Source organism: Lagopus muta, chromosome 3 (assembly GCF_023343835.1).
Source record: "Lagopus muta isolate bLagMut1 chromosome 3, bLagMut1 primary, whole genome shotgun sequence".
Lineage (NCBI taxonomy): Eukaryota > Metazoa > Chordata > Aves > Galliformes > Phasianidae > Lagopus > Lagopus muta.
The window spans coordinates 90,704,331-90,721,447 of record NC_064435.1 but is presented as its reverse complement, the minus strand read 5'-3'; the positions used below and the strand labels follow the sequence as shown (position 1 = coordinate 90,721,447).

The window sequence follows — 17,117 nt, the reverse complement described above, 5'->3', positions numbered from 1 at the left end:
TAGTTCACTGCTGTCACCTGACCTTACTTCCATTTGCTAGACACTGATTTTCCACCCCAGCTCTAGAAGATCAAGCCAAACCCATCCCGTGCCCCGCTTCCATGACTTCTGACATACGGCATTTGCCAGTTGCCCCGCTCTTCAAAAAGAGATGGTGCTTGAAAAGGATCCAGCGCTCGTTAATGGAACCCTACCAAATAATTGAGCGAATGATGAAGGCATCAAAGTGTTCAAACAGAACCGTTTTATCTGTTCCACTTCGCTGTTTTGATTTTGTAAATGCCAGTACAGAGTAAGCTGAGCGAGTTGACAGCTTTGCAGCAGAGCAACCAAAAGAGCTGTGCAGGAACACGGCTGCTTTTTTTTCCTGCTCAAAACTAATAGTGGTTCTGTATGAAATGGAGCCTTCTCGTAGGCCAGAGATTTAGCGCTGCCGTTTGGTGCACATCACTGGGGAAACACTTCACTTGGAACGGGTTGACAGTTGAGAACGGACAGCATGTTTGCTATTGCTTCTTCTGTCATCATGTGGGTGGCTTGAACTGTTGCAGTTCCAATATGTGGGGTTATGATGGCGTTATTTAATTTCAACAAAGGATGATTTCTGCAAGAAACAGCAAGGACAGCGTATTACACCCGCAAGAAGCAGAAAGAACAGCATGGATATCACATGTTCAGTTAATTCTTCTGCTAGTTGCTGAGATCAGAAGCTCAGGAAACAGCAAAGGCATTGATACGAAGGGGCCACGTACACAGGATTGGCAGAAAACGTTGGTAAATTTGCTTACCCATTTCTCCATCCTCTCTACTGGCCTGGGTGCCTTGCTTGGCACTCATGTTGTCTTGACAATGTGGAAGGCAGAATAGTTGGTCATCAGCTTAGGATTGCACAAGATAAAATGTGGATATGCCCTTAAACAACTCCCCGCAGAGATCAAGGTCATGAGTGCACGTTTGCTCAGCATTTTACAAGTTCAAGAGTAATAGAATGAATGCAAGTTATTCTACCTTGGCAGAGGCTCAGGGTATGTCACATCCAGAGCAGCAGCCTTAATAGTCTTATTCTGGAGAGCTTCCACCAGTGCGTCTTGATCAATAACTGCACCTGCATTGAAATGGTATCTTTCTTCCAAAACAAGGCAGTGAACACGTTTTCACTGGGAGTGGGGAAATGTGTCAGGGCCCCGGGGGAAATAAACTGAAGGATCTACATCTTGTTAGAAAGTAGAATGTCTTTCTAGTAACCATCAATCAAACAAAAGAAAGAGAGACTTTATTAGCCTTCACCACGGAGCCAGAACCACTTCTGGGAGAAATGCCTACCTCGGCTGATGTTTATAAGAGTGGCTGTGGGTTTCATCAGCCCCAGCTCCTTTTTCCCAATCAGTTTTTCAGTCTCAGGTGTCAGGTTCACAACCAGCATAACAAAGTCAGATTGCTGCAGCAAATCTTCCATCTGACTGTAGCAGGCACCAACAGCCTGCTCTTCCTCCTTGCTCCTGAATGGAAAATGCACACCTAGTTTGACACGACTCTTCTGAACTGTTTTTAACAGTCAACAAATCAGTCAGTTGATCCTAAGCATCGTCTCAATCAGCATAGATATTAAGAGGTTTGAAGCCAGGATAAAGGAAGAGACATTGCTATGTAACCAGGGAATTATAGAATCATAGAAAGGCCTGGGTTGAAAATGACCACAATGATCATCCAGTTTCAACCGCCCTGAGTCCCAAGAGTCTCTGTCCAACCCCCAGGCAGGTTGCCCAGAGCCACATCCAGCCTGATCTTGAATGCCTCCAGGGATGGGGCATCCACAACCTGTTCCAGTGTGTCACCACCCTCTGTGTGAGTCAAAATGGCAGAAGGGAGGAGAGAAGGTAGTGGTTTAGAGAGGCCAAGAGAGCAGAGGAGTGGCAGGACCCTGGAGGATTGACATAAATGTGAAAGCAAACCACACAGGTGGTGTTAGGTATAGGACAATGGGTATGCAGAAGGTCTCTCATTATTCTCTCCTGCTGATGTATCTGTACAGCGCCACCACCTCTCTCTGCCTGACTTGCCAGTTAGAACTTACAATGGAAAAGGAAAGAAGGGGAAGCAAAGAAAGGGAAAGATAAAACCAAGTGAGGATCTTTGCCATCGAGGTGATGAGTGAACCGGCTGGGCTGAAGGAAGGAGTGACAGCCTGGATGACTAGGGACCTTGCCGGAAGCCTGAGAGAAGACTGGCAGGACAAAGTCTGGCTTGCTTGGCTTACATCTTCAGAAAAGTTAGCGTCACCCTTCCTCTAAACCTGCCAATAGCTGAGAAGGGAGGAATGAAGATGGGGAGGTGAATGGGAGCTGCTTCCCAAGGGAAGAAGCTGGGAACCAAGGAGAGCAGTGGCGGTGATCCTTGTGTTGCTTAAAACTGTTGCCAGCACCTAGGAAGAATGGGGACCCAGGCCAGAGCTGTGGTTTCCATTTCTGCCCCTGGACTGGATCCACACAGTAAACAAACGTTTTTACCTGCGGTTCCTGTTGTGGTACAGGATCTTCATTTCAAAGGCTCTGGCTCTCTGAGCCACTTTATACCCGATTCTGCCCATGCCAATGATCCCAAGAGTCGCCCTGGTAACTTCAACTCCCAGCCAGTCAGCAGCAAAATAGTTCGTGTCTGGAGAAACTGCTATCTGGAAGCCTGAATGGAAAAACATGCTAAACAGGTATGAACTGATGACAAATTCTGGTCAAAACAGAGAGGAAAAGTTTCTCACTGTCGTAGTTGGTTTCTGGAATGCCCATTAAAGAATATCCTAAATAATTTTAAGGTGGTGGGGGTGGCTGTTTTTAGAAAGTCCTGGATAGTGTAACAGTCAGGACTGGAAGCAGTGACACAGAAGAGATTCTTGATGGTGGTATTCTGCTGAGAGGGATTACTACCTTAGGGAAATAATGCTTCTGTGTCTGCAGCATTTTCTTTGAAATTCAAGAACAGCTTCTGGGGCGTTTACCCACCACAAGCACTGCCTTCACTTTATTTTTTCTGTGCCAGCAGTAAAACTCCCTATCTCCTATCTCAACCAATCCAGTCATACCACTTGAAGGGGGTGAAGTTATACTGCAGAGTCTAGGTTGGCCAGCAATCCCATTAAACCTTTATAATGTTGGACTTCAACTTAATAAAAGAAAGTCTAACCTCTACTGCTGTACAACCAACATCTGCCTCCAGCACAGTGGGCCAGTGTAATAAATTAGGAGGCATTACTTTTGGAGCAGCACTCAACATGCTCTCATAATTTCTGCTCCAGCAATGGGGACGTGGCCATCTCTAGATGCTGTGTACCTTTGGACAACTATTAGAAAATACAGAGGAAGGAAACAGAAAAGCAGTGACATTGTATTTGGATGCATTTCACATTCAGTTTTCCAGCCACAAGCAACGCTAAGTGAGGACCCAGATAGAACCACAGTGAGCACCCAGACAGAACCACAGTGAGCACCCAGACAGAACCACAGTGAGCACCCACATAGAACCACAGTGAGCACCCAGACAGAACCACAGTGAGCACCCACATAGAACCACAGTGAGCACCCAGATAGAACCACGCCCCACACGTTATTCTAAGCAGGATGTCATGATGACTTCAAAGCACATCATTGAGACAAATGTCTTACTCTTGTCACTGTTGCCTTGAGAAGAGGTGGGACTGAAACAAATAGAGGCCTCTGAGAAGAGAGTTTCTCAGAGCACTTTTTTCTTGCAAAAGTATCCCAACTACTGATTCTGACAGACCCTCTCTAATACAGCAAGGTGAGATATGCCAAAGAAGCAGATAAGATCGAATGAGATGTAAAACATTACCTTCCACAAGTCTTCTGGCAGACGCCAGCATTAGGGCCATTCCCATGTCTGCTGTTGAGTCTGCAACAGCGTGTGGGGTATTAGTCACTTTTACACCAAAGTTAGAAATCATTTTCAAGTTTAAGTGATCCACTCCAACACCAGAGTTTCCAATGACCTTTAAATTAGGCAGGCTTTCTAGAAGCTCCCGGTCGATAGTTGGCCTGGACTCCGACACAAAAATGGATTGGATTTTTTTCCCCATTTCTTTTTTGTTTTCAAGAAGTTCTTTCATGGTGATAACGCAGAAGTGTTTCTTCAGAAGCGCCACAAGGCTTTCTTGCACACCATGAGTTCCTCCAACATCCATAATCAAAAGACCTGGCAACTCCTGTTCTGCCATGACCTGCAGTGGAGGAATAGAAGAAGCACGCTGCTGTTTAGGAGAACGTCACTCAAGCAGTGATGGTGTGGCCACCATTTAAATTCACACCTGTGAATTGGGAAATTAATGGCACTCCATAGTCCTTTTAATGATACAGCACAAATTCACAGTCACCTGGGACTAGCGTGGCCTTACGTTAGAAAATGGTCCGATATCTCCATTAAGCACCAGATTATGCTGTAACACTGAGGTACAGTCACCTTCTTGGATCTAAATCCAGTTCAGGACCTACAAGGTGCTCTCAGATAGCTTCATTTCAGTCCAGAATCCCTACAGCTTTCATACTCTTCTGACAGCTTCTTAACCTACCTCACAAACTGATGTATCACAAAGGGCACTACGTAACTGCTGCTAGGAAGTTACTCCAAGTTGCTTGCCTGTGAGTTATGTTTGGTGAAGCCGCAGGCGGTGTTGGGAGCCAGAGGTTCAGACAGGTCTGACAAACCTACCTGACCTGGAATGGGTGAGGTCTAAAAAAACCTGCCTAATGAAGGACCATTCTTGTACGGCTACTACACTGCTTGCTCTCACTGTTTTAAACTGCTGCATCCGAACATATAGCCTCTGAAGTTTAGCATTACACGTCAGTCTTTTGCACATCCATGCCTTCAGGCTGAACCAGAGGGGAGGAGTGCTAAAGGTGACAGGCTAAGGCCCTCCGGCAACACAGCCCTTCACACCAGAGTGTTCCCCTGGCCCAGGCAGTTTTGAGCCCGCTCCTGCCTGCAACAGCCCACTCGAATCTATCATATTCTGCAATAAGACAAAGGCTGTTCACATAGCCACGTATGCAACTTGAGGGGTGAAACGGCAGCCCTTGCTGGCAATCATGGCCCTCATTGACAAAAATGGCAGCAGCAGATTTGTTACTTATCTTACAAATATTCCGGTCTGATTTCCTATGATTCTGTTTCTTGCAGTCCACTCACACATCTGGGTCTTTGTCCCAAATACTGTACCCTAGATTTGGGTTGTGCTGAATGAATCTGCACCTCTCTTTCACCACAGCAGTATTCTGATTAATTCCAGGCATGCCGTGCAGGCAGAACTTTCCTGCTGTTCCTGTCCTCTCATGCAAGCCTTCAGAATTCAGCTGTGGGACAAACAACTTACTGTAAGTTTCTGAAAGGCTGTGATTACCCTTCTCCTGAGCAAACTCAAACTCAATCCAGCTGCATCTATTAAATGATTACAGTCTCAACAACTGTCATGTATATTTATATGTCATTATTTATTGCCATAAGCTGAAGTCTTTTGAAATCTACTGGCCCCAGGTGGTAGGGAAAATACTGCCTATATTCCCATTTGTAGTCTGTTTATTTCTTGGAGTATCATACAACATGACCTTAGAAGGAAAAATTACATTCCTGGAAAGAATACGCAGACAGAAAGGCAAGACAACGTCTTTGTGACAGTGTTATTCAGCATCTCCATCACCAGGACTTGGTGGTACTTCAGCAACTGTGACGGAACTGCAACTAAACCTTCTGCAGTTCCACAGCAGAAAACTGCCTGGACAACGGATACGATCCAGTGACTAAGACTAACAAGTAAGACAGGACTGTATTACATCATTTGCCTTCTTCACCGTGGTGACAGCATCACCATCATTGCGACGCTCAGTCAGACCCACGTTTATTTTAGAAGCACCTTCTAAACTTCACAAACAGAAAGACAGTTCATGGGGAAGCCACAGAGCAGCACAGCAAGAGTTGATTTAGCTTTAAACACTTCAGTTTGTCCACAAAAAAAAAAAAAGGCTAAGTAATTACTCTGCTCATTACTGTGGGCAGAAAAAATTTACAATTTCATCCACATTTGATGTGCACAGGAACTGTTTGCAGTGTTGCTTCAAAAGCAAGGCTTCTGCAAGTACAAAGTATGATCTTAAAAAATTATATTGCTAGCAACAGCATAAATACAGTTAAAGGAACCCTGCAAAGGGAAGGAGGCTTTCCAGATACTAACCTTGGTTTGAGGAGCGCACAGTGCTCTCATGGACCACTATCTGTGCTTGTCTTGTACCTCTGTCTAAAAGCCACGCTTTTCCTGTCACACCAAAGTCCGTAAGAAGGGACAGCTGGATGAATACTTTTGCAAGCCAAATTTGTCTGGTCAACCATCAAATGAATAGATTTTAACAAATCCAATGCTTGCCCCTGAGCATAATTGTTCAGATGTTGGATGTCCAGTCTGATATGTTAAATGTATCACCTGTTAAGGATATGACAACTTTGATTTTCTCTCTCCACATTTTCTCTCCGCATAAAACGATCTGTGTGTACATCCACAACCACTTGTACCACATTAACAGACTGCATGTATACTGATATCGAGACCTTGCACTGACAATTTTGAATATGTGACCCACATTGAGACAAATAGGCGAATAAACAGACCTGCTCATAGCTATTAACTTCAGAGCTGGTGCTTTCCTAAACTAGCCTTCTTTCTTTCGTGGAGCTTGACTCACTACTTACTTACCTTCATAGCCACTGACTGGCACTGCTGTATCACTTTGGACTCAGCCACATCATAGCAAAATAAACCTCCACGTTTTTCCCTACCTTTGTTTTAAATTGAAGTTAATAATGTACATCACCCAGAATAAAGCCCTCCCACTTACTTATCTACAGCAGAAAACTGATTACCTCAATAATAACCAAAGAATTAGCCTAGAACGGTTCCTTACTGTTGATGTTTCTTTCACCAACAGAGCTCACCACTCCTGGAGGAATCAGCAGCATGTGATTTCCTCGTGTGTGCAACACAGTCCCTACTACCTGCTGCCACCTCCGAGTCAAGGCCAATGGCATGTGACTCAGCTGCTGGTGCCAGAACCTCCTCTCATAGAAATTTCAGCCACCCGCTGCTACAAGCACTTGTTTAACTCTTGCTCTCCCTGACTGTTTTTGTCTGGAGGACAAAGGACTGCTAAAGTCTCTGAAAGCTTTCAGTGAAAACCATTGCAAGTGGCACAAAACACAGCATGGCATGCAGACGGGTGGGGGATCACTCCTTCATGACTTCTGCAGGGCCATCTGAAGCAAAACTTACTTCCTCTCACTTTCCTGAAAACTGAGGAAGGCTTTCTAGAGGACATCCCACGAAATACTGTACAACAAGGGCTTTTGTACAGTATTGTTTTTGGTTTTTTTTAATTACACAATCCTGTGGCATAGGAACTTGATACAAACTCCACTGACTTTCCTGGGATTATTGCCCAAAACAGTAGTGCAGGTTTTTGTGGATTCTGTTTAAAATAGGCTTTTTTTTTTTTCACTGTCTGCTGCAAGCTAACATTTTGAAAGAACATACAATGTACTGGTGTGACTTTGAGGAAGCAAAAAGATCAGCCTGTGTCACAGTTTTATGAATTTTGTTATCAGTGTTCCACATCACAGCATCCTGTAGTGCACGGGGAGTTAAAGAGTTAATGCTCCAGTTCCAAGGATTGTGGAGAGTTTCCAGGTGCCCTTCGCAGAAGAGAACTACATCTCCCAGAAGACTTTGCTATGCCATTCCCATTTTCCGTTCAGAGGGAAAGATGGAACTGCTTGGGAGTCACGAGACGGCCCTTCTTCTACTGCTCATCGCTGCGGTGCGTGCTACCCAGCCACCTGGCCTTCAGCATTACAGTAAGTAATGCCTTTGGTTCTGGGCGCTCATTTATCAGCTTCAATTCTAATGGCATTACATTGCCTTATCACACTTTCTGCTATCACAGTTAGTAAATTAGTTTTCTCCCTTAGCTCGCCGCTGTTTTCTTTTCAGGCCCATCTCCCCACCTTTTCACTCTCCCCCTCCCCCCTATCTTGGGCCACGGGTCCCATCCAGTTACGGAACCGGTCCGAAGCGGGTCAGAGCCGTGACAGCCCGGAACGGCCCATCTCAGCAGTCAATTCAACTGTGAAACCCAGCACCGGCAAGGGAAGCATCCTGGTTTAATTATGGAAATGGCATCCCGAATATTTACCCCGGGGTGTTCAGCCACCGTCCTTTCAGCCGCCCCGCCGATTTCCGCTGCCGCCCAGCCCCTCCCCTCGGCCGGCCGCACAGCCCCACACTGCGGATGACGCGTGCACGACGCGCCGGCCGCCGGCCGCACGGGCGGCACAACGCGCTCGCCCAAGCGGGTACGCTCTGCCCGCGGGGAAACATCCGGCGCTCCAGGCCCAGGCGGGCCGCTTAGCGGGCGAGAAGGGGCTTCGGGGACACCGAGCGGTCGGCGCCTCGCCTCTGCACCGGCAGCGTCTGCCCGGCCCGAACCGGCAAGAAACTCCCACGGGCGCCGCCGTAGCCCCCCCCACCTGCTCTGCCTTCAGCTCCTCCGCCGCGTCCTACACGACTACAGCCTGCGCCCCACCAGCCCCAACGCGTGCGACTGCTGCGGTGCAAACAGCCCAGCCCATTCTGTTCTATTCCATCCCAGCCCATTCCATTTTATTCTATTCCATCCCATTCCATTCCCCCCCTCCTCTCCCCGCCCCTCGGGAGAAACCGCGCCCCCCGGCGCCGCAGTGGCGGCAGCAGAGCGGAAGTTGCTGTCGCTCCGACTTGCGTCATTTCCGCTGCGCCTCGGGCGGCCTCGCGCGGCCGGGTCCCGCCTAGAGAAAGCCGAGAAGGACGCGGCGGGGGCCTCGGGGTGCGGAGGGTGACGCGGCCCGAGCCGGGGGCTGCGGGGATCGGTGTGGGAGGGGTGGCAGCCGGAGCGCGCGGGCCGGCCGGGCTTTCGTCTCAGTCGCCGGCCGCTCCTTGTCGCCCCACAGGCCGCCGCCGCGCGCCCGCCCGCCCGCCAGGATGTCGTACATGCTGCCTCATCTCCACAACGGCTGGCAGGTGGACCAGGCCATCCTATCGGAGGAGGATCGAGTGGTGGTCATCCGCTTCGGGCACGACTGGGATCCGACATGCATGAAAATGGATGAGGTTTTGTACAGCATCGCCGAGAAGGTAAGGCGGAGACGAGGGGACGCCTTCTGCGCGTGCCGAGCGTTCTGCGCGGCGTAAGGCGGGCCTCAATCTGGCTTCTGGGGACGCGAGCTCGCGGAAAAGCCGTTTGGTGCGCTTTCGCGAGCGTCTCCCGAAGCCTCCGCCCGCCCCGGTCTTTGTGGCGATTGATGTGCCGCAAAGCACTGCGAGCTCCGAACCCGGACCCGTTCTCATTGCGTCGTTTCGTGGATGTCAGCGTTCAGACAGAGGCAGTGCTGGGCTGTAGGACTGCTGTGAGTGAGCTTCACAGTAGGAACACGTAAAATCACAGGACATCCCCGGCTGGGAAAGGACCCGTGGGGATCGTTGAGCCCGAGTCCTGGCTCCGTGCAAGGCACACACCTGCAGTTAAATACTGAGATGGGGTTGTGTCACGATTCGATGCAGTCCTTTTGTGTTTAATGCGACAGAAGCACCTTATGCTCAGAATACTTGTCGTGTTTAATTTTGGCAGGATGCTTGGCTTTCTAACAGAGCTTTTTCAGGTGGGGCTGATTGGGGGAAGAAAGAACAAAAGAACTGGTTGTTTAAAAATCTCCCTCTGGGGAATTGACTGATTAAAGTGGGAGGTCCTTCCTCATCTTCTGACTTACAGGCTATGCTAGGATCTCAGCACTTCTACAGAGGGAGTAAAAGTTCACTTACACAGGTGTTTCTACTAGAAAAACTACAGAATGTTAAGATGCTGCTATTTCATGCTACACTTTACATTTAGAGTAGCACCAATATTGTCTGTACTTAGGTGGACTTTTGCTCTTTGTGTTTATTTGAACCTTGTTGAGGAAAAAGAAGCTAGCACTCCATATGAAAACACAAAGTAGATTGTTTTCCCTGAACTGTACCCTCTTACAGTTCACCGATTTTTTTATTTTATTTTATTTTATTTTATTTTATTTTATTTTATTTTCCCTGAGTTATACATGAAAAAGAAGCAAGATTTCACTGGGTTTACAAAGCAATAACTGTAAGATGTTAGGTTGAAACCCAGCTACAGCAAAAATGTAGGAGTTGAATTTCACAGAGATAATTCATGTTCCAGACAGCCCCCCAAGATTTTTCCAAGTGTGGCTTGCAGGCTCTTGTGTATGGCTGGTGAAAATATGTAGCTAATGATGATGACTATGCTGAAGAACAGTGTTCCTGAGTGTTCTGTAGCTGAGAATTTGCTCTACCAACTAGTGTTATTTTACTCTGTCTCTGTTGTAGTTTCTATGGAGACAAACAGGTGATGTAACTTTTGGAGTGACCTACACACATCTTGCCTTGCTGTGAAAGTGGGTCATGTCAGTGAATAGCTTCTTTTGGGAAACTGCTGGTTCCGGGAGGATTTTTCAGATGTTTTGCATTTACTTAACTGTAGTCAAGTGTGAGTAGCTGTGCTTTTTTTTTTTGCTCAAGCCTTAGCTGTGCCACTGCCTTTCTACTAAGATTACAGGAAAAGTGAAAGGAAAGCTAATCCATTTACTTACCATAGACTCACCAAATGGTTTGGGTTGGAAGGAACCTTTAAGATCTATTTCCAAACCCCCTGCTATAGGCAGGAACACCTCCTACTCGACCTTGTTGCTCAAAGCCTCATCCAGCCCGGCCCTGAATGCTTCCAAGGAGGGGCTTCCGCAACCACGCTGGGCAACTCACTCCAGTGCCTCAGTGCCCTCACAGTACAAAATATCTTCCTGATATCTTGTCTGAATCTTCCCTCTTCCAGTTTAAAGCTCACTTCGTGCCCTTATGAGGGTATGAAGTCCCTCCCCAGCCTTCCTGTAGGCCCCCGTCAGGTACCGGAAGGCCCCCCTGGAGCCTTGTCTTCTCCAGGCTGAAAAGCCCCAACTCTCTCGGCCTATCCTTGTAGGGGAGCTGTTCCAGCTCTGTGATTATCTTTGCAGCCCTCCTCTGGACCCACTCCAACAACTTCATGTCCTTCTTATGCTGAGGCACCAGAGCTGGGCTTTCATAACAGTGGAGTAGAAGGGCAGAATTGCCTCTCCCGACTGCTGGTCATGCTCCTCTTCATTCAACCCATGGTACGATTGGCCTTCTTAGCTGCAAGTGTACATTTCCAGCTTGTGTCGAGTCTTTGTCATCTGGCATCCCCAAGTCCTTATCCTTGGGGCTGCACTCAAGCTGTTCTCTGCCCACCCTGTACCTGTGCTTGGGATTGCCCTGAGCCAGGCGCAGGACCTTGCCTTGTCTTTGTAGAACTTGAAGAGGCTGGCATAGGCCCACCCCTCTACTGTCCAGGTCCCTGTGGATGGCATCTCTTCCTTCTAGTGTGTCAGCTGCACCACTCAGCTTGATGTTGTCTGCAAACTTGCTGAGGGTGCACTTGACCCAAGTGCCCGTGTTGCCTATGAAGATGTTAAATAGCACTGGTCCCAGCACCGACCCTTGAGGAACACCACTCATCACCAGTCTCCACTTGGACATTGAGCCACTGACCACAACTCCCTGTGTGCAAGCATCCAGCCAGTTCCTTATCCAGTGAGTGGTCCATCCATCAAATCCATTTTTCTCCAATTTGGTGACCAGGATGTTATGCAGGATGGTGTCAAATGCTTTGCACAAGTGCAGGTAGATGACATCAGTTGCTCTTCATTTATCTACTGATGCTGTAGCTCCATCATAAAAGGCCACCAAGATTGTCAAGCATGATTTGTCCTTGATGAAGCCATGTTGGTTACCACTAATCACCTCATCTTTGTTTTCCTTAGTAGGTCTTTGCCAGGCACAGAGGTGAGGTTGACTGGCCTGTAGTTGCTTGGATCTTCTTTATTTCCCTTCTTGAAAGTGGGGATAGTGTTTCCCCTTCTCCAAACAGTGGGAGCTTCACCACACTGCCATGACCTTTCAAATATGATGGAAAGTGGCTTGGCAACTTCATCCGCCACTTCCCTCAGGACCGTGGATGGATCTCATTGGGTCCCATAGTTGTACAGTGCACCTTCAGGTCCTCTAGATGATCTCGTACCTGATCTTCACTTACAGTGGGCAGATGTTCCTTCTCCCAGTTCTTAACCTTTGCTTTCTACAACTTGGGCGATGCGGCCAATGTTGAAAACTGAGGCAGAGAAGTCACTGAGTACCTTTCTCTGTACCCCTTGTGACCAGATCTCTATTTTCATTCCAGAGAGGGCCCACATCTTCTGTAGCCTTCCTTTTATTGTTGATATACCTGTAGAGATCCTTATTCTTCCCCTTAATGTCCCTGGCTAGATTTAATTCTGTCTGGTTTTTAGCTTTCCTGACCTATCTCTGGCTGTTCAAACAACTTCTTTGTAGTCATCTCAGGTAACCCATTCTTGCTTCCACTTCCTACAGACTTTTTTTTCACCCAGTTAAGTCCAGGGGTCCCTTGTTCATCCACAGGGGCCTCCTGGTGTTCTTGTCCATCTTCCTCGGGATGCAGTGTTCTGGACTTGCAGGGCATGGTCCTTGAATATTGATCAGCTTTCTTGGACCCCTCTTCCCTCCAGGGCTTTATCCCATGTCACCGTTCCACACAGAAGAAGTGGAAGCCCAGAGCAGCAACCTTGCTGCACGTCTTCTTTGAAGCCCTAGGGATCTTCAACTCCACCATTTCATGAACTCTGCAGCCAAGGCTGCCCTCGAGCTTCACATTACTCACCAGCCCCTCCTTGCTGGTGAGGGCAGATTTCAATGTAGCACCTTTTCTTGTGGATTCCTTTACCACTTGGAAGAGGAAATCGTTGTCAAGCATTTCAGGAATCTCTATGATTTCTGATGCTCTGCTGTGTTGTCCTTGTAACAGATATCAGGGTGGCTGAAGTCTCCCATGAGAACCATGTTTTGTGAATGCAAAGCCACTCCTGTCTGTTTATAGAGGGCCTCATTCACTCAGTCTTCCTGGTCAGGCTGCCTATAGCAGACCCCATTATGATGTCTCCTTCCCTTGCCTTCACTTTGACCCTAACCCATAAGCTCTGTGTCAGCTCCTCATCCATCCCCAGATGGAGCTCTGTGGAATCCAGCTGGCCATTGCTGTAGAGGTTGACACCCCCTCTTTCTTCCCTGTCTTTCCTAAAGAGTTTATACCCATCTATTTCTACATTCCAATCATGAGAGCCATCCTGCCACATCTCAGTGATGCCAGTGACAACATAGCCCAGTGCAGTGTGTCACAACTTGACACAGTGATTGAGCACCTGTTGGGAAGGCAGGGTCAACCTAGGGGAGTCTGCCTACCTGAGGCCTTCCAGAGGTAAGCAAACTTTCTTCCTCCATTTCTGCATCCACAGCTGTTGCATCTGGGCTGGTCCTCGTTTGCTGCAGCTGAAGACTTTGCCTCCCTGTTCTTGCTGTACTTCCATGGCATCACAGCGTTACACTCTGTAAGCACTCTCACATTTGTAACTGCTCCTGCTTGTTCCTCGTGCTCTCTACCTCTCAGAACAGAATCACCCCCCACTGTCACCCTTTGCTTTTTCTTAGTTGTGGTAGTTATGCAACAGGGAGCTGGTCTGGCTGCCTTTCTCAGTTCTGAGGGCTTACCTCTTGACTGTTTCTTTCTCAGTCTGTAGAACTGAGAAGCAGTTTTGCAGAGGCACCTCAGGCCTTGAGGCAGGCTTCTTCCTTCTGTTAGTCTTTGTCTTGGTAAATGCTTGGCCATTCTGTTAGCAGTAGCAAAATTGTTAGTTGTTACCATTGCATTTAGCAGAGTAATGTTAAATTTACATAGGAGAAGAGAAAATCACCTGAACTTACAGAATAATTGGAATTTTAAAAAATGTCAGGTAATGACAACAGACCTGAAATTTCCTGCTTCATTGTTTTTGCAGCCTTTCATTTCAATAATGCAGCTCTGCTGGGCTTCTTGAACTTGAATTGCTGCAGAAGCTATTTTCAGTTCCTTTACTTTTTTTCCTGCAGTTTCCTTATGCATAGCACATCTAAACATAGAAACAAAGAAAACCTGACTTTGTGTAGAAGCTTGCTAGGCAAATTAGAAGATGCAGTCTTGGTTCTGGCATCAGGTTTCCTTTGATAGCTGCTGTGAATGCTTTGGGCCATCAGCTACCATTGCAAGACTTATTTTTTCCAGGGAGTTGAAGTTGTAAGGAAAAAAATAATTTCACCTCCACCAGAACTGAGAAGAAGCTTTGTGCCACTGTTACTGTTCCTCCCAGCTTTTGGTCATACTGCTGTGGTAATCTGACTGTAGGAATGCAAGAAATTAGTAGGAATGATATTGCTAATGAAGACTATCAGGAAGGAGGAATGAGAACTATCTGGTATATGATTTTTTCCTCTGTGTTTCCTGTTTACCAGCTGATTGTGGTCTTCTGTGATTCCTATTTACCAAAGTGTGACCAAGGATCTGCAGCATCTGTACGTTAAGGTCTTCCTGATGCTGAGGGTCCAGCATGTACCGTGTCCTGGTCAGTTTTGAGTTCAGAGTGCACAGTCCTCTCTCTCTAGCTCTGAGGTCCACTTTGGACATCATACAAGGCTTTGGGCAGCCACCCTGCCGTCGGTTCCACTTCTTTAGATGGGTAACTCTTATTCACACGTAGGAGAGAAGGGTTCAGTTAATGTCTGAGATACGTGGATCGTGGTGGTAACCTGTGTGTGTGCAAAGGCGATTTGAGTGAAACGGCTCCTTGAAGTGAGTTTCCCTAAATGACTTGGCTAAGACTTGCACGAGATACCTGAGTTTCAGAAGGTAAGCTACAGCATTCCTGAGCTGTGATTCTGGTTTCTAAAATGGAAACTTCAGATTACTGTCTGAAACCCACCTTTTGCACCCTAAGGCTAACCAGAACCAGAACCCACCAGTGGGTTCTTAGTAGAACTGTTCATTTTGAACATCCTCTTAAGTTTCTTAGATATCTTTCATGTGAAATAGAAGTGGCCACGAATGGCTCCAGGTAGAAAACAAGAATGCAAAGCTATTTTCTTTCAGGGTTTAAGACATTAGCTGTGAAAGGAGAGTGCTGCACCATCATTTGGTTGATCCTGTGTGGTTTGTGCATGGCCAGGCCTCCTGGCTGGCAAGAGCCTCTGCCATGGTAGGATGTGGGCTTCATTACGAGCTGTCCTGGCTGCATTCTGAGCGGCTGCATGTGGTCCACGGGTTGCACGTGCCTGACATATTGCTTTTGTACCTTCTTTTTTCCTTCTCCTCAGGTAAAGAACTTTGCTGTTATTTATCTTGTGGATATCACTGAAGTACCAGACTTCAACAAGATGTATGAGTTGTATGATCCCTGCACAGTCATGTTTTTCTTCAGGTACACGGTGGTTCTAGAATATAATCAACTGAATGTGTTTTAGTAGAGCTACAGCTCCATCTCAGCATACTGGTGGTTATATAGCTGTTGTTCCAGAAAAGTGTAGGCTCTTGGCAGGGAGTGTAACAGTGGGACAAGGGGTAGTAATTTTAAAATGAAGTAGTAGATTTAGCTGAGATGTTAGAAGGAAATTCTTTGCGCAGAGAGTAGTGAGGGGCTGGTTTATCAAAGGAGGTGTGGGTGCACCATCCCTGGAGGTGTTCAAGGCTGGGCTGGATGCAGCCTGGGGCAACCTGATCTAGGGGTAAGCAGCCCTGCCCACAGCAAGGGGGTTGGAACTTTCTTTGGGGCTTCTTTGCAAACCTTTTTCTGTTTGAACGTTTATTTTGAAACCTACAGAGGGGGATTGATTCTTGAAGGGGGGATTGATGAAGGTTTGAGGTTCTGGGGGGGGATGTGGATGGGGGTGGATTTTTTTAATCTCTTTTTGTCAATTATTGTTATGCTATTAACCTGTCTGTTTTCTTTTCTCCATTTAAAGGAACAAACACATCATGATTGATTTAGGTACAGGTAATAACAACAAGATCAACTGGGCAATGGAAGATAAACAAGAGATGATTGACATTATAGAAACTGTTTACAGAGGAGCCCGCAAAGGTCGAGGTTTAGTGGTATCACCAAAAGATTATTCTACTAAATACAGATACTGACATTTCGTTGGGGCTGTGCTTTTCTTTTGTAACCCTTTCTCCACTTAAATTTATTTTTCTGTATGTGTGTACATACATATGCATATTAAAAAAGAAATAATCAGTCTTTCAGTGTTGAGTGTGTTGTTGATTATTTAAAAACTTTGGATTCCATTTGGAAAAGGACACAGAGCCTCAAACTGTATGACTGCAGCAGGGTTGGGGCTTTGTTCAGGTGTTGTTCTTTCAGACTTTACTTTCAGGACTTTTGGTATGATGTATTTTTGTACAAAAAAAGCCTGTTTGTAGAAAAACATCTCAGCTGCCTGTTTACTTCTGTGTTGTGCTTTAATGCAGCAGGTGGCTGAGTGCCCCACAGCTGTTTCCAGTCATTCCCAGTAGGAGGGCAGAGAGAATTAAGAAAAAAAACAAACGCTGCAGCACTGCTTAGCAGCAGCTGTAGGCATCAGTGTGTTACTGACATTGTTTTTCTCCTAGCACCAAAACCCACCATGGTACCAGGCACTCTGAAGAAAACAATTCTGTCCCAGCTGAAACTGAGACATTTTGCTACACAAAAAGCTGGGAAAACTACAAGATAAGTTTTTTTCAGGTTGTTTTTTTTTTTCTTTTAAAGAATAAAACAAGTTCCACTTATTTGCCTTAATGTTCTTTAAAGTTGGGAATGAAAACAGATGTTATTAGATGCGAAATCATAACCTTGTAGAGAAAGGGTTTTAACTTTTTTTTTTTTTTTTTCAGGATTTTCTGGAATAGCATCTTGGTCTTTGTATGCAGTGAGAAATAGGAATTTATGAGGGTGTATGTATTAATATTTAAGGAAACTAAATTCAAACATCTGTGATTCACAGCTAACCTTTAGGAAATCCAATTGGGTGTGATGGTGGAGATTATTTT

General features: G+C 46.5%; 3 protein-coding genes across 10 annotated transcripts in view; 2 read left to right on the top strand and 1 right to left on the bottom strand.

Moving 5' to 3' along the window:
* Positions 1 to 786, top strand: part of LOC125690590 (golgin subfamily A member 6-like protein 6) — a 38,622-nt gene extending 37,836 nt beyond the window's left edge. Inside the window, exon 11 of the mRNA XM_048939093.1 lies at positions 703 to 786. The gene's annotated coding sequence lies outside the window, so the exon portion shown is untranslated. The remainder of the gene's footprint in view (positions 1 to 702) is intronic.
* On the bottom strand, positions 225 to 8,682 carry LOC125690588 (probable 2-ketogluconate reductase). Of its 7 annotated transcripts, XR_007375720.1 has the most exons (8): positions 6,919 to 7,135; positions 6,236 to 6,481; positions 3,844 to 4,228; positions 2,508 to 2,679; positions 1,324 to 1,499; positions 1,009 to 1,105; positions 789 to 878; positions 504 to 604 (listed from the first exon to the last, which is right to left on the bottom strand). XR_007375720.1 is itself a non-coding variant. In XM_048939087.1 (7 exons), the coding sequence occupies exons 2-7, from the start codon at positions 6,263 to 6,265 to the stop codon at positions 448 to 450; spliced, it is 1,017 nt and encodes a 338-aa protein (XP_048795044.1). In that variant the 5' UTR covers positions 6,266 to 6,481; positions 8,244 to 8,302; the 3' UTR covers positions 225 to 447. The 7 variants fall into 7 exon arrangements, 6 of the variants coding, with proteins under 6 accessions (XP_048795044.1, XP_048795043.1, XP_048795048.1 ...); XM_048939087.1 differs by lacking the exons at positions 789 to 878; positions 6,919 to 7,135 and adding an exon at positions 8,244 to 8,302 and having other exon boundaries at positions 225 to 604; XM_048939086.1 differs by lacking the exon at positions 789 to 878 and having other exon boundaries at positions 225 to 604.
* Positions 7,798 to 16,331, top strand: TXNL4A (thioredoxin like 4A). Of its 2 annotated transcripts, none has more exons than XM_048939098.1 (4): positions 7,798 to 7,905; positions 9,037 to 9,220; positions 15,404 to 15,507; positions 16,049 to 16,331. In XM_048939098.1, exons 2-4 carry the CDS (start codon positions 9,068 to 9,070, stop codon positions 16,218 to 16,220), a joined length of 429 nt encoding a protein of 142 aa, XP_048795055.1. In that variant the 5' UTR covers positions 7,798 to 7,905; positions 9,037 to 9,067; the 3' UTR covers positions 16,221 to 16,331. The 2 variants fall into 2 exon arrangements, with proteins under 2 accessions (XP_048795055.1, XP_048795054.1); XM_048939097.1 differs by lacking the exon at positions 7,798 to 7,905 and adding an exon at positions 8,802 to 8,912.
* Positions 16,332 to 17,117: the final 786 nt, after the last annotated feature.